The following is a 16481-nucleotide window of genomic DNA, read 5'->3' on the forward strand; positions in this document are numbered from 1 at the left end:
TGACCCATTATCTACCTTTTACTCCAGAAGACCTTCTAGTATGAGGAGGAAATACTTGAAAAGTAGCTGTAGAAGGTTTTAGACCATAAGAGTTTTTTTTGTAATGTCTAAATAGCAACATACAGGCATGATTCAGATATTTAATTTTAGGACCACGTTACAACCTGAATCGTCCCCAGAAGCTTATGGAGTTTAGCTGGAGTCATCTCCTCACAATATCACAGAGTTTACCTGCTAGCTTCACTGCCTATCAAAATCATTTGAACCAATGAATATTGTTTTTTCATATGAAACAACTGTAAGATGACCTTCCACAAATAATCTCTCTCGAACTATAGGGATTAGTGGGGACAAAGTGTGCAGCTTCCAGGAAAGCAGCACCACAACCCCAGCTGTCGTTTTGTTTTCACCTCCTGAAACATTCCACTATCATGATTTCTCGAACACCTTTTATTTTCTTTTTTATCCTGTTTTAGCTGTGGACAGACCATTCTTTTGCTTCAAAACAGATAGCCCTGGGTTCTTGTGGTAATTGAAAGGAATATTCCTTCAATGTCTCAAATGTATCTCCAGATAAACAGTTCCCTTTTAAATAAGAATGCCCACCGTTTCCAGCATGCTGAATAGGGGTTTCCAGCTACACCAGTATAGGTGTTACATGAGTTGTGGAGTGATAAAAGATTTGTTTCTGATGCTTCCTTCTCAGAAAGAAAAACCTGTTCAGGCAGTTCTGTGCACAGTGAGTTTGCATATACTGATGCAAAGTGGTGTCCCTGGCCTCTTCTTTCCCTCTGCCAGGAAAGGAGATTTGGAAGCTCTTGAACTGATAAGTGTTAATGTTCACATTCCAGTAGATACTATCAGTTTGTACAGTTTTCACTCTTCCGTACAGTCCATGCGCGCAGTTTGTCATTAGTACATGCATGATATCTATTCTTTTTCATCAACACACACTATGTGCACAAGCTTCTCCATCTGTAGAACCAGTTGATATAATCTTATCCTTGCAGTTAAATCAGTACCTACCAATTTTACCGTTTTTTTCCCAAACCAATACATGGAGCTCATGCAGTAAATACCGTTTATTGATCCAGTTTTATACTCCCTTTTCACAAGAGAAAGGCCAGTTAAGGAATTTTTTCTCAATACTACATGCTGTTTTCTATTATTAAAACACCGTTTGAAGGTCTAAGGCAACTTAATATCACATAGCTGATTGGAGTGACCCTTAAGGGCTGAGAGCTCATTCTATTTAAGATACTGATTCAAATGGCACCTGAAAGAGATTGTGCTTGTAGAATTCTGGCTTCAGGTTTATATGTGTATCAAATGCCTGGCATTGGCCTCTTGCATGTAAACAACCTTTGAGAGTTTTGTTCATGCTGGGGCAAACGCTTGGATATGTAAGGGTGTTCTTTCTACTTTTAAGTAGGTTCTGTGATGCAAACCTGGACTATAAGCTGATTTGTGGTTAGACAGCCTGTCCAGGTATACAATACAAAACTTAATAGAGGGTCAATAGAGGATATGAATATTTAAAGACCTAGTTGCAACCTATCCTCCCATCCATCTATTAAAAAACATACATGGGTGCTACTGGTCTGATTATGTGTGGCTGTAGCAGGAGAAATAGTGTAATGAGAAATGAAAGTGTTCATTAATAAAAGGAAGGAAATCCCATCAGCCCACCCAATGGCGGATATCATCATCTGGGATTTTTTGAAACTGGTATCTACTAGGTGTCTCACCGGATGTAAACGTGAGAGTGTTTCTAGTATTGATCCACCAGTGATGGAAAGCCAGAAAAAAATGGTGTGGTGGTGCTGAAAAATATTTGCAGTGCTGGGATGAGTGAAAAAGTGTAAAGTTAAAATTGGCTATTACAATGCCGAAAGCCAACTTTTATTACAAGGTCATTATAATGCCAAAACTAAAAACAGTTTGCAGATAGTATTGAAAAAATATTTAATATCAAATGGTGGGAAAGGTCGACATGTTTCAGCCATGAATGGTCAAAGAAGTGGACCAGAGGCTTTCTTCAGGACCTAGTTGTTTTACACTACTGCAAAAGGAAATGGTAACTCATACATGGATTGTTCCTACCATATGGCAAATTCCGACGGGTAGGTGAATTTGTCCTTGGCACGTAATTTCCTTCCTGTAAGGTAAGCACATAAATATGTACACACCACAAATGAACACAAACATATCGGAAAACACTACAACATGTATACATTGAATAGCTTGGGTATTTTTACTGTCAATGTGTAATTATCAACTCACCCATAGATTCTTGGGGAAAGATCTCACCTCTCCTGGCGCTCGCTCAGGTATAGAGGCCCCGCTCTACAATGAAATTCAAAAAGGTATGGATAGCTCGTTATCATACCACTTAATAATTCTTATGATCAACATTTGTAATAAACCTTGGTGTTAAAGTTGCGAACCGGACAGCAAACCATGAAAACCCCGCTTGTATTCAAAGATAATGGCAGTGTGGTCAGTGCAACTGTCATTCTCCCACCTATTTGTGACTTAGATGAGGGAGGTTCAAAATAACAATAAAAGAAGGTTGCAAGACCAAATGCTCAACTCGTCGCCCTTATGAGAATCAAAAGGGCTTGGATGCAGTGGAATCCCAGTTCCTTTTATGTATGACCACTTTCATTTCTCGTTACACTATTTCTCCTGCTATAGCCACACATTATCAGACCAGTTTCACCCATCTATGTTTTGTAAGCCTGTCCAGGCAGCCTGAAAGGGTCTCCACCCAGTTGTGGGCTAAATTTCCAAGAAGCTGTTTGTCAACCAGGGCAATTTTCAATCTGGATCAGGGTCTTCTTGGATGGTATATATTAACGTTGACGTGAAGGAGAGATTTGGCAGAGGCATTGAGAGCAAAGGCAAATTGAAAATAAATGCTGGAGAATAGGGCACAAAGTACGTTTTAGATTATGTGGATATTTTGTTGAAAATCCATATGTATAAATAAATTAGGATACATTTCAAGACCAGTTCTCTTTTTTTTTTTTTTTTTTTTTTTTAATAATCAACTTGATTACATTTTGTGCAAAAACATCAGTAAGCTTGCACAGTAAGCCCCAGAACCCACATAAAGTAACCTGCTTTGGCAAAAAGACCTTGTAACTCAAACATTTCTTTTCCTATTTGTATTCTCCTTAATTAAGAAAAGCTCCTAGAGAAAATCTCAACTGTGAACTATTATCATTGATGGTAGGAAGGGACTACCATCAATGATAATAGACTGTAACCAGAAAACAACTTTATTTGGTAAATTTTAACCTAACTCATCATGAGCTCCCCCACTTCTACGTCAGAGATGTAACATGACTGAAACAGTGGGCCAGGTATACCCTTCAATGCCTGCACAAAGCCTTATCGTGATGAAAGATGAAAAATATAAGCTTCATATCTTGGGTACCACAAAGTTATTTGAGAAGTACCTAGCTGCATCCGACAATATGAAGATGTGTATGTTCCCAAGGTGAAACACTAGCATGTTGTACAGTGTTTGCAATTATCTGGCTGTCAGTTCCTTCTTTAATATCTAGTGAGCTTCTTAGAACCAGTATCTCAAGGCTCTAGACAGGAAAAACCTAGAGTAGGTTATTTTACAGCATGACTGTTTTTTGAATCAGAGCACCTGGTAGACCCTCTCTCAACTATCTGGTGTATGCAGAACATCCATCACTGTAATTCCAAAATTTGCATCTTAATATTTACCACTAGAGGGTACATGAAAGGTCCTACACATCAACTGCGAGTTATCACTTTTCAAAAGATAGAGTACCCAACAACAAGAGAGGTAGGGAAGATAAGGAAACACTCTTAATCCCCGGTTATATTCATATCAACAAAAAATAGTGTCCAGAAAGTACCGTTATCGTACAATTGGAGCAGTATGTGACCCCTTTTGGGTTAATGAAGAAAGCCCTTACTCACCACTCTGGTTGGTGACATGCTTCATCATAGAAAGTGTGGCGCATTCGGTCGCGCCACAGTGGTTACTTCCTGGTTAATAGTTCTATTAACCAGGAAGTAACCACTGTGGCGCGACCGAACGCCGAAGCAGCGAGGCAGAGGTAGCTGAGCCACGCACCGCGGAGATTAATTCCCGCCGGGACATTGCACAGCAACCATTATCGGATCCAAACCGGCTTATATTCAATATTCACTATTCATTATTTTAACCTCTACAACCAATAATGGAATAGTATCAACTATGTTGAAACTTTATAATTAGACCAACCTCACCAAGAATTAATTCTCAAGCCTTGATAAGAATACGCCGAGCATTTGGAATTAGTTACAACAGCTTAAGAACCTTGTTCGCCAATATCTGAGGAAAATAATTCTACTATCTTTGCGAAGAAAGCTCATGTCCTGATGATGATCTAGAATTATTTAGATCGAAACGCAGTCGACCCATTCAAGGAAACTCCCCTACCCTACTGTATATATTTATTTGGGGAATATCCTTGTTTGTGACACTTTGTATATAGTTTTTTTAGAAATATTCACTCAGTCACTATAAGCACCTTGTCACATGTGTGAGCACCTGAAAAACATTATTGTAAAAACATAAATAAAGTATTCTATGTGTATGCTACCTTACAAAACTGTTTCCCAGGATTAATTCTAGTACCAAAGTTACACTCCACTTCACTAGGACCTGTTGAGGCCACCCAAAACCATTGTTTTCTTTATCAGTACTTCAACCCAAGGTTTTACTAATGGGGTACCCTTGTTCTCCATAACTATGCTTCATCATAGGGCCCCACTGAAGAGGCAGAGTGCCTCTTCAGTGTGCTTCGACGCCAGATCTACTGCGGAGCAGGTTTTGTGAGATAGGCGTGACGTGAGTGATAACTATTAGGGAGTGAAGATATAAAAAATTGTCTTCAGTGTCTCAAAAAAATAAATTTTATTTCTTGATCACTTGGACAGGTTAAAATGGTGTAGGAAAATAGACCAAATAAATTGTTTGGTTATTTCTCAAATTTAATAATCAGTCAACATGTTTCTGCCTTGAAACGGTGTAACTTTACCAGGCATTCATCAGGACAAAAGTATACTAAACCCTGGCGGTATGAGCGCTCCAAGGCCCACCCGACCTAGGGACGTGAAAGTAAAAATTCAGTTTAAAAAAGTGCAAGAAGTGAGAAACTCCTTCAGGGTCTGCCCATTTGGGGGACCTCACAATCAGTGTATTTGCACTTATATGGTGAATAAATCATACACCATGGATCTCGGGAGGGGTGGTTACTGGAATCTTCAGGATCCGTTAACGAGGGTGACAGCAGGTTCCGAGAGGGTGTCTGGCGTCGAGGGCGGTGTGCCAATTACGCCACCACCCCCCTCCCGAGATCCATGGTGTATGATTTACCATGATCCATGGTGTATGATCGACCTGTAGCTTAGTAGCAGAATGTACAAGAATTAATGTACATCTACTTATACACTCTGCCAAAGGATTTTAAGTTCAATGGGTCTTTGATACAGTACTAGTCAACTGTGTTTTGTCCCTTGTATTACTTATGGGTCCTCTTCAGGATTGTAGGAATGAGCACCTTAGCAGGTGCCTCTACACGGTAATAGAGAAGTAAAATTCTGGATCTATACATTGAAAGGAACCACGGCCGGCCATTAGCATGTGCGAGCTAGGCCCAGACTGCCAATATTCTGAGAGGCTCACGGAGCTGTGTGCAATGAGGTTATTTCAGCACTAGCACCCTGTCCTCTTGCTCCAGCCTTGTCGGTGTCCCTGCGTTGTCGATTCAGTCTGATTTCAAAGTTTAAAGTGTTTTTAGTCCTTCATTATTAGTGGTCGATGTTTGTAACACCCAATTAGCCCTTTTCTTGCCGTCCCCAAGTCCTCTCACCCCTCAGGCTGATGATGGTTTTATTGGTGTGTGTCAGCCACACACCAACAAAACCATCCTCAGCCTGAGGCAGCCAAGCTTTTGGCGATTTAGGTGAGCTGGGCGAGGTCCGGAAGTGTTTGTGTTCAGGCTGGCTAGCCAGGGAATTGCCAGTGAGCACAAAGGGGCCCATGCTGCCTCATTTTAATTCACTAGCATCAGCAAGGATACCAAATTCCTGTCTGCCCAGGGTGCTGTGTTAGCAAGGAACAAATCCAAGTATGTGGTGACATGGCCACAAAGTGTGTTCGCTTCTGAAATGCATCTTGTGATGGTCTTTGTGCTAACCAGGCAGCTGGGCTTGTAGCGATCTTAGAAGATGATTGAAGTTTTGCCATTGTTTTTGCACTTTTCAAGGACAAAAAGACCTTGCCACGCACAGTCCCCTCGCTAAGCAGGCTATTCCACGGCCACTCCGTTCTACCATAGTTCAACTTCTAAAAATCTGCAATTAATTTGCCTCTGGTAAATTTCCATGAGAAATGTTGCATCATGATTAATAAAGTTTTGGATTGCGTTGCAATTCATTGAAAAGTTTCTTATTCTACAGACTTGCTTAGTTCTACCACTTGTAACACCGTACGACTCTGAAAAGGTCATGTTTCGTTTTGCAATGCTGTGGTATTTCAAACTCTCCAAAGATGTTTACAATTGGAATTATATTATGAAGGTCCTGAACAATGCAACAACCGGATCAGAACCAGGAGATGCCCATAATAATGAAGGAGTGGCGAAGTAACACCTATCCTTATTCTATCGGGAAACAAGCTGTATTGTTATGAAACAAGTAATTAAATAATGGATTAATTTTTGGGCAAATCAAAATAAGATTACAAGTTTACTTTGGGAAAACAGAGTTTGTTTCAGATAGAGGCTATATACATTTCTGAAGGCCATCCACCTTTTCTCCAACTCCATAAAAAATGGAGACTCTCTTGAAAGACTTAGACAAAATATAAGCTAAAAGTAAGTGTCAGACCAAACATAAAAAAGATTAATTTGCTGCACTAAGGAAACTGCAGAAGGCAGATGACCTAATCATAAAATTCTCTGACAACGGAGGAGCAATAGTGGTTCAAGATAGATGCAAGTATAGCAATGAGATACTACCACAACTATACAATCTTGATCACACAAGCAACATCTCCAAGGATTCTACTAAAGAATACAAAATGAGATTATTATAATACTGTCTGAAGGCCAAAGAGGAGGAGGAGGAGGAGGATAGCTTTCTAAGAATGAGTGGGAATGTCTTGATAACCAATGTCCAAGAATCCGGTTAATTTCCACCCTTCCCAAAATCCACAGGACTGTAGTGAATCCTCCAGGAAGACTGATGGTGTTGGGAGTAAACTAAATTCTAGAACCCATAGCCAAGTATCTGGATACTATTTTGAAACTGTTTATTGACCATTCCATCTTGCATAATGAACACTATGGATATATTCCACCAAATTGAAGGCTTCAAAATAATGAGCAAGAAGAAATCTTGTGACAATGGATGTCAAACATCTGTATACTAATATTTCACAAGAAGCAACTCTAGAGGTTCTAGAGTGGTATTTAGGTACTAGACTGTGGACGGGTGTAGGGCTGTGGGGTTAACCTGGGTACTGATTGTTGGGCCTGGGACAGGACTACTAGGCAAACCCGGTAGAGAGTCAGAAACTGGATGGACAGCAGATCTTGAAAGCAAAGATGGTTTTATTGGTATCGCACGTTTTGTATTAGGTTGGAAAGTTCTCCGGGTTCTAAACGTAAGTCTCTCCCTGGCAAACTGACTGGGATCCGTCTTGGTAATAGGGGTGTTTCCTTCTGGGTCTTTGGTCCTTCGGTCTTGGCCTCAAGGTCTGGTCAAGGAGGTGTCTCGTCGCTCCGGAGCCCATGCAAAGGAAGACCAACAGAGAGGGAACCGTTAGTTCTACAGTCTTCTGGGGAATGCACCTTGGGACCGTGTGAAGTGAGGAGGGGAGGAGTGCACCAGCGATACGTGCTGCTATTCAGTCGGTGACGTGGGGAGAGTTACAGAAGGTGAGGGTTAAACGCGGGGTAATGGACACAAGAGGTAGGGAAAGACGAGGAATTACGAACACTGGTATCTGTACACTATTTACACACTCGCTTTCTTCCCACCCACACCGCCATACGCTCCCGTACCTGGGACAGCCACGCTCCTCCCCCGGGAGAGTGGCACGGCGGCTCACAGGGTCGTTGGCCTCCTGGCTCTCCGTGGGCCTCGTCTCCTCCGGGTCGTTCTTCGGAATTCCTTCGTTGTCCTTCGCTATCGGCTTCTCCACTCCTTCCCAACCGCTCTCCGACGCCGCTCCTCGCCTTCTCCTCCTCCGGGCTGATGTCACACGCCTCGTACCGTACTTCCCGATCTTTATCCAATCCGACCTCGCTGACGTACACAGGAGGAGTGGTCACCTCCTCCTCAGAGAACGCCCAATTAAAGGCGCCGTGTTCCTCATCCACGTCGTCCAGTCCTGTATCCCAGGGGTCAGTCTGTAAGGAAGGAGGCATGACGGGGTCAGATACGAGAGTCCACCATTCCTCGGTAGCACTCCGCCTCGCTCTGTTACATAGACCTAGACAACATTATGGTGGATGCATTTCATCACAAGGTTGGCCAAAATGTCTAGCCTTTTATTTTTTCAAATGTAACCAAGACTTCGATGACCAAATCAAAGGGACAGCCTTAGTTTGTCCCTTCTCTCTTGAGTTAGCAGTTTTATTTATAGCTAAATACGTGGCTCAATACCAATAACCCTTTTAACGTATTCGTCCCACTTTAGAATTGGTATATTGATAACCTATTGATGATTTGGAGAGAAAGTAGTGAATAACAGGAAGATTACTTTCAGTTTGAATAATTCCAAATCTCCCAACATAAAATCTTCTTTCAATCGAGCAGAGAAGAAATTAATTTTCTGGATACCATTGATCATACATGAAGATGGTTATAAACTCACTACAACAAAAAGACCAAAAAGAATTAATTCCTACATTGCGCCGTCTTACACCAAAAAACCTAAGAGATAATCTCCCTTTCTTTCAATTTTTCATATTAATAAGAAATTGCTCAAGGAAAGATGATTATTATAGGAATATCAGGATTCTATGTGAAAAATTATGTGAACCCAGTATTTTAGCATCGCCCCACTGCCAGGAGTAGCAACTAAAATAAAAAAAAGATAACTCCATGTTATCATTTTATTTTTTTCTCTTGCTGCAGCAGTGCGTGAGTGGGCGGGGTGCAGGTGCTGGGAGAGAGTGGTAGAACACTCATGTGCGCAATGACTGGTCGGCCCTCTCAGGCTGCCCAAAACAGTCATGCACACTTCCCTGTTCTCCATGCAGGCTGCATTACAGCCTTCATGGAGAACATGCCCACCCTCTAGCCCCTGGCTGAGCTTCCTGTCAGCACTTTCAGGGCCGAGTAGAGTAGACTGAAAGCCATAGAAGGCCACCTAATGTCGAGAAGGGGCTATCCTGAAAATTCTTTAGCTCCAGTCTGGTGAATCACGATATTCTAAGGGTCTGGAATCTGGGGTCAGGTGGAGTATCAACCAGAATGAGTGTAAGTAACTACTTATTTGGAACACCTTCATATCACAAAGTGTCATATTGTAGACGTTCAAATAAAAGGGCGAATCCTTTCACCCATGCCATTATCTGGGTGAAAAAGACGGTCTTGTGCTAAGAAACCTCTACTCACAAAATGTTATTTGGTGTGCGTGTCTAAGCAGTTTGTTACTGAACTGTTAAGGATTCATGCCATTTTACTAAAACATAGTCAAGAGTGGTCTTTTGGAGCTTTGTATGAGTTAGCCTGTAAAGTGTGTGTAAAATGTAATTATTTATTTATTGGTTCCTTGCCAAAGTATTAGAAAACCACTGATGCGGGCAGTAACCTGCCAGTCTATACTTCACAGTTACATAAATGGGTACAAGACTAAAGTTAACATGTTAAATATAGCATTTTATTTTTGATAAAACACTACTGTAGTTTCTAAGCAATGTAAATCACAGGTGTTATTGTAACCTCATTTAATGATCAGTTCAAGTTCAAGTTCAAGAATTTATATAGCGCACTACTCACCCAGAGGGTCTCAAGGCGCTTGGGGAGGGGGTTCATTATTTGTCGAATAGCCAGGTTTTAAGTTCTTTTGTGAAGGAGATGTGGTTCTGTGTAAGGCGGAGGTGAGTGGGGAGTGAGTTCCAGATCTTGGCCGCCAAGTAGGAGAAGGATCTACCTCCCATGGAGGATCTTTGGATACGCGGAACTGCGGCGAGGCCTTGATTGGATGATCTTAGTTGGCGGGTGGGTGTGTAGAAGGATAGTCGAGAGTTGAGGCATTCGGGCCCTAGTTTGTAGAGGGCCTTGTGTGCGTGGGTGAGGAGACTGAATGTTATTCTCTTGTTGACGGGAAGCCAGTGGAGGTCTTTCAGGTGGCCGGTAATGTGATCTTGGCGAGGGATGTCCAAAATGAGTCTCGCTGATGCGTTTTGGATGCGTTGGAGTTTTTTCTGTAATTTGGCTGTAATTCCGGCGTAGAGGGTGTTTCCGTAGTCTAGTCGACTCGTAACCAGTGCGTGGGTGACGGTCTTTCTTGTCTCGGCGGGGATCCAGTGGAAGATTTTTTTGAGCATACGAAGTACGTTGAAGCAGGAGGATGAGACGGCGTTGACTTGATTGGTCATCGAGAGTGAAGAGTCTAGGATGAAGCCAAGGTTACATGCGTGGTCCGTGGGTATGGGTGCTGAGCCCAGATCCGAAGGCCACCATGAGTCGTCCCAGGCAGAGGGGGTTGATCCTAGGATGAGCACTTCCGTTTTGTCGGAGTTAAGGATGGAAACCGGAATTGGCCTTGCCGACATGTGGGCCTGTTACCTGCAGATCACATCAGAAGTCAGCAGCAAGTAATGAGCTCGCTGCGTCGTCTTCTTGTCAGCTGTTGCACCTGGGCCCAAAAGGCTCTTTTGCCGCTAGAGTATTGGTTCAAACAAATAGTTTCCCCTGTGGCCAGCTTTTTGTTGTAGTTTTATATTTTAAGATTTCCTTTCTTAATTGCACAAGTGGCAAATGTTGTCCTTTATCTGAGTCCATGGATCCCAGCTCTGTTTACAAATATATCATTGGACCCGTCTAACATCCCCATAACTCACCTGATTCTCAATATTCTCATATGTAGGATTTCCTTCCTACAACGGAGGAGGTATGAACGGCTCCAGGAAGATGATGGACTTCCTGGAGGAGGCTGCTCCAGGCATTGGCACCTATGAAGATTTTAATACCATAGACTGGGTGAGGGAGAAGTCCAGGGACCGCGACCGGCACAGAGAGGTAAGAAGCTGGTTTCACAATTATTTTGTTTGCATCTCGATGAAACAAGGGTAGAACATTGACTGCCTCATTCCTGGTGGGAAGGATATTAGAGAGCCCAGTCAATCTAAGTGCATCACCTACCAACACTAGTGACACTTTGTATGTGACGGCCAGGTTGTACACAATGTGGCTTCAAGGTGCATAGGATGAGAAGCAGAACATGTCGTCTACAATATTTTTGCGTAGCATAGAAGTTCAAACTTGAACACTTGTTTTACCTGTAATGATCGATGTACACCTAAGACGCAAGAAAAAAGGCTCAAAAGTCAGTAGAACTGCTTGGCAAATTCTAAATCTCTCTATCCAGCACACCTGTTTATCCACAACAAAAGCAGCAGTGAGTAATTGAAGTCTGGAATGTTGGAAACACAAATGCTCAAGTCATATGTTTTCAAATCCAAATTATTTAATCCAAATGCTTGGTACTGTAAGCATTTGCAGAATCAATCTCCAACATGCACCCATTCCTATGAAAGCAGAGTGAGTTTCAAAGATTTCCTTTGAATCTTTTGATATGCTGTGAGAGAGCGGCTCAGTCCTATCTTCATACACCAAAGTCAAAGTAAATAACTTATTTTTCTGTAAATGATACTCTTAGCAGTATTCCTCAGAATGTCATTGCTTACTTGTTCTCTCTTTTCGAACACCTAATTGCTTCTGCTCGCTACCAAAGTATGATATTTAGTCTTGCAGTAAATCTACTGGGCGGTGCCTTACTTACGGCGACACATTTTAGAAAGTACCTCTACCTCCGAGCGATTCAATGAATGTTCCTGCTTTGTTTTCGTTTACAGATTGCGAGTAAGAGCAAAGAGTCTATGTGTGCCCTGCTTCACAGTGTAAGCGATGCCTTTTCAGGGTGGCTCTTGATGCTTCTCATTGGACTCATGGCAGGTGAGAAACTTCTGTCTTACTCTTTTCTTGCATATATATTTCCAATCTATTTTTAAAAAATCGTTGCCGATAAAAGAACATTACATAAATTGACAGTATAAAAACAAGTGAAAAGATGTATAGAATCAAAACAATGTATACATAGGCGGTATATCTATTTACCATTCTCCTACCTAAAGACTACTCCTCTATTTTCTTCTTTAAAATCGTTATTTTGTAAGGGCCAGAACAAAGCACCTCTTGTTTGAATCACTTCCTGTATTGCAGTGTACAAGTAAAGGCACATGGGTATTTTTCCTCTCTTCCTATCAGATTTTCATGCTCTCTCTCCATTCTGCCATTGTATGGTGCCACTAGAGTCCTTTACTCCTTTACTCCTTCACTCAGTTCCTATCCCGAGAACCCCAGCTTCCTCATAGCCTCTTGAAACAAGCACACTTATGCGTACCATCTGTTTGCACGATCAGGCAACCACCCATCTAGGCTACCCTACAATCACTCACCCTACAAACTACGCAGACACACTGTAAACTTTAACCAGGACTATATGCACAAGTTGCTACAAGATCTCAACAGTAATATCATGTGCGATATGTAAATGGCAATAACAACTGTGGTCATAGCAGAAATCCAAATGGCTAATTATTTGATAAATAATTGAGGCTGGTTAAGTGCCTGGAGAAGATCTGGTACTTTTTAGTTTAAAATGGTTAAAACAACTGGGCTTAGTACAACTTCCAAATAAACAAACATTTCCTCTCCACTGTAGGAGAGCCAGGAAAATAACCCGAGCTGTACGTGCTGCTAATCAGCAGTTCAGGAAGAAAGGGACCCCTATATACTAATAATGCACTTGCTATACATAGGGAAACATAATTAATTTGAGAACGGTTTATAGCCAAGTGAAAGAAATTGAGAATTCAAAACTATATATATACAAAAAAACACAAATGAAAGATGTAAAAATATCACGTAACAGTATGAAGACACACCACCCAATTAATAAATCAATTATTCATTTTATTATTCATAAATAGTATATATATTTTATCTTTTTATAACATTTTCTTGTCTTTTTTTAGACTTTTGTTCTTAATAAGCTGATTTGCAATTCATATACAAAGACTATTAAAATCGCATAACAAACAACCAATTCGCATTAGACAAGGAAGATGATGGAGTCAATGCGGTAGGGTAGTTTGCTGCTCATCAGACCATGCTTTCTCAGTGGGGTACGGATAAATCTCCTGAACATAAGAACTGGCTCGATCAGAGTAAACTTTATTCGATCTAAATAAACGGACCATAAAAGTACAATAAAAGAAAAACCTTTTTAATACCTTATAAAAACAGTTCATATACTGCACTATCATACCTTATCCATGATGTCTAAATAACAATGTTACATATTTGATTTGAAATTGCCAACCTAATTTGCACTTCCAATTATCAGAATAGACGGAGGGGCGCGCCAGTAGGCTGGCTCAATGCAGATGTTGACTCCAAAAGATATACAACAAAAGGAAAACATTAAAGTACAATTGATATTCAACAGTGGCTTTACAATACATTATGAAAACACTTCATGAAAAGCACTTTTATGCCTTGTCATACCACTGTCCATATCATCCAAATAGCGATGTTACATATTTGAATTGGAATCGAAAGGTAAGGGCAACAACCTCGGCTAAGGGTCCGCTATATACGCTCCTCCCTACTTAGTTGTCACTTCCAATTTTCAAAATGCATTAAGAGGCATGCCAAGAAGCCGGCTCACCTCAAATGTTGATTCCACGAGGAGGAAGTACCGGGCTGGGCTACCTTAGTGGCATAATGTGGAGCCCACAACACCGAAGCCCAAAACTGTGTACTCCCACCTCAAGATGAGGAAACAAGCACAGGATGGCACATCCCTACAATGTAGAAAAGCTAAAAAAGGGCAGTGCGGGGGCAAGTGACTAAGGTGCTAGTAGTGCAGTGTAATAAAATGAGTAGATCTTAAAAGTGGTGATCTCTTAAATAATGTCATAAAGTGCATAATTGTGAAAAGCTCTTCCTGCAGACATAGTAATGCAAGCATACCAGCAAGGGGGGGAAATCCACATGGTGGACCAACACAAAGCTGCCATATCAAAATATTGTGGGTCATTAACTGTTGGATTGCCCAGCGGTAACTTCCCAGCTAAACCCCTGGGACAACCTAATCTTTGTTACCAGTCTGAGAAAGGTATAGACAGTCGCAGTTACTTCGAGGCTAAGCTTTGAAGTAAGTAAAGTGCTGTCTGCAGTGTCGTAAGGGGTATTCTTTCAAATTGGGAACTACTGGAGATGGAGAAATTGTCTGTCTATAGATCATAGAAAATAAACCTTTCGAGAAGTGTGGGCATCTTTTATACAGGCTTTGTCTATTTAACTCGCAGAACTCCCATTCCCTGTGTACCATAGGGTTTACATATCCTATCTTAAAGAGCTTTTTTCCGCTTAGTCACTAAAAAAAAGAGTAGTAATGAGAGGGCCGCGTGGGGATTCACTGGTGTAGACTAATTGTGTTGAAATTCTTTGCGACTACAACTGCAAGAAACCTTTTGACTATATTTGTAGGCGCAGGGAGTGAAAATAGGGTTCTTAAGTGGTGGCTTGTTGTGGTACTCGCTCCAATGGGCCAGTCTCCTGGTTGTAGGCATGGTTACTTATTTTGTTTTGTTCTTTATAGTAGATTGAAAAAACAATAAAATAGAAATGCGCGCATAAAAACGACTTGTGCTCTGCCATTCAGTGACGTTGACACCAGTTAATTGTGGACATTAAAAAAATAGTGATTAAATGGCAGTGATTTTTTTTTTTACATTTTATTTATTGATTTTCATCAGCATGAAGTAGAAAACAAAACAATAAATATAACTATCAAACAAGCACAGCTCAGCAATGTTATTAATCATGTTAGACAGTACAGACATAATCCTATGTCCTTTCATGGTTACCCGTCTTATGGGCCGGGAAATCACCTCAATCTGTGCCCTCAATAGTTTCATGAGTCCCTCGTCCAGTTGTCCTAAAGTATTATTCTCCGTTTTAGCTCTTGGCGGTTGGATCTGCCACACTGCCACTGGTATGATGGCCTATTAGATGTGCTTGAAGTGGGTCCTAAATGTTTTTGGGTATTGGGTACGCAGTAGTACAGCATAGTATATTTCCAGTTGATTGTTACAATACAACATATCTTGTAGCCAGTTCAGTACCTTGGGTCTAAGGTCCCTGCCCCACACTGTCAACACATGTCACTTTGCCAATTACCAGTAAGGCAACCTTTTGGGTCAGTGCTGACAGCTCCACTAGCATTTCCACAACACCCAGCTCACATGGTCCCAATATTTAGCCACTGCAGAGCACTGCCACGCAAGGTACTGATTTGCCGCTAGCACACCACTTCTAGTGCATCAAGAGTGCGCAAGTAGCTTGCACGAGAAACGTTTTGGGGGGGGGGGTAGGGTGGTAGATTCGGCGAATGTATTTGAAGTAAATGAGCTGGAACCTGTCATTAGAGCAGTGTGTTCCCTGTTGGCCACAGCAATAAGCCCATTCTTTGTCCGAAAGGTTGGTCCCCAAGTCTATTTCCCATTAGTGTTTGGCACTGGGAGGTCTCGGCTTGTACAGTTAAGTATAGGTTACTCACCAAGCGTTTGATTGTTGAGGTGATCAGGAACAGCGCCAATGTGTTGGATTCCGAAGGTTCTTGAGGGAAGGTTGGAAAGTGGTCCGAAGGCGATATGTAAATGTTTATTGGGTGGGTGCATCTCCATCTACCTCCGTGGCACAGTCCAGGAAATGTTCCGGAGGGAATAGATTCTCCCATAGTCTATGTGCCCCATCTGTTTACCTACCTGACAAGGGTTTACCTACCTGACAATGGGAAGTGGATGAATAGTTGCTTTGGTGAGTAAACCAGCGGTGCTTAATTTGTTTTCATATTTTTTCCCAGGCCTGCTGGCGACTGTATTGATGTTCTGAGTTGAGTTGAGATAACATTTATAGAGCTCTACTTTGCCCATAGGCGTCAAGGCGCTGTTCTCTCAGCTAAGGTGCAGAAGCTATCCGAGTAATGCTTCCAGAGGGACATTGTCGTGCTCAGTCGCTAGGTGTGCTATGTATGTGTGAAGGCAATGCCAACAATACACAAAGTGAGCCTGCACACGCCAGTAGGGAAGTTTGAAATAGGGGACCATGTGACAACCTCTCTCGTATAGCAATGTCGGTTT

At 41.7% G+C, this 16481-nt stretch overlaps 1 protein-coding gene across 4 annotated transcripts in view; it reads left to right on the forward strand.

The window, feature by feature from the left end:
* The window catches only part of CLCN5 (Cl-/H+ antiporter 5), a 295750-nt gene that overhangs the window by 191638 nt on the left and 87631 nt on the right, over positions 1-16481 (forward strand). For all 4 annotated transcript variants that reach the window (XM_086942017.1, XM_086942018.1, XM_086942019.1 and 1 more), the window contains 2 exons: positions 11138-11289; positions 12126-12225. In XM_086942017.1, coding sequence (XP_086798143.1) covers positions 11138-11289; positions 12126-12225 — 252 coding nt within the window. The remainder of the gene's footprint in view (positions 1-11137; positions 11290-12125; positions 12226-16481) is intronic.

Source organism: Lissotriton vulgaris, chromosome 10 (genome assembly GCF_964263255.1).
Source record: "Lissotriton vulgaris chromosome 10, aLisVul1.2, whole genome shotgun sequence".
NCBI classification, from domain to species: domain Eukaryota; kingdom Metazoa; phylum Chordata; class Amphibia; order Caudata; family Salamandridae; genus Lissotriton; species Lissotriton vulgaris.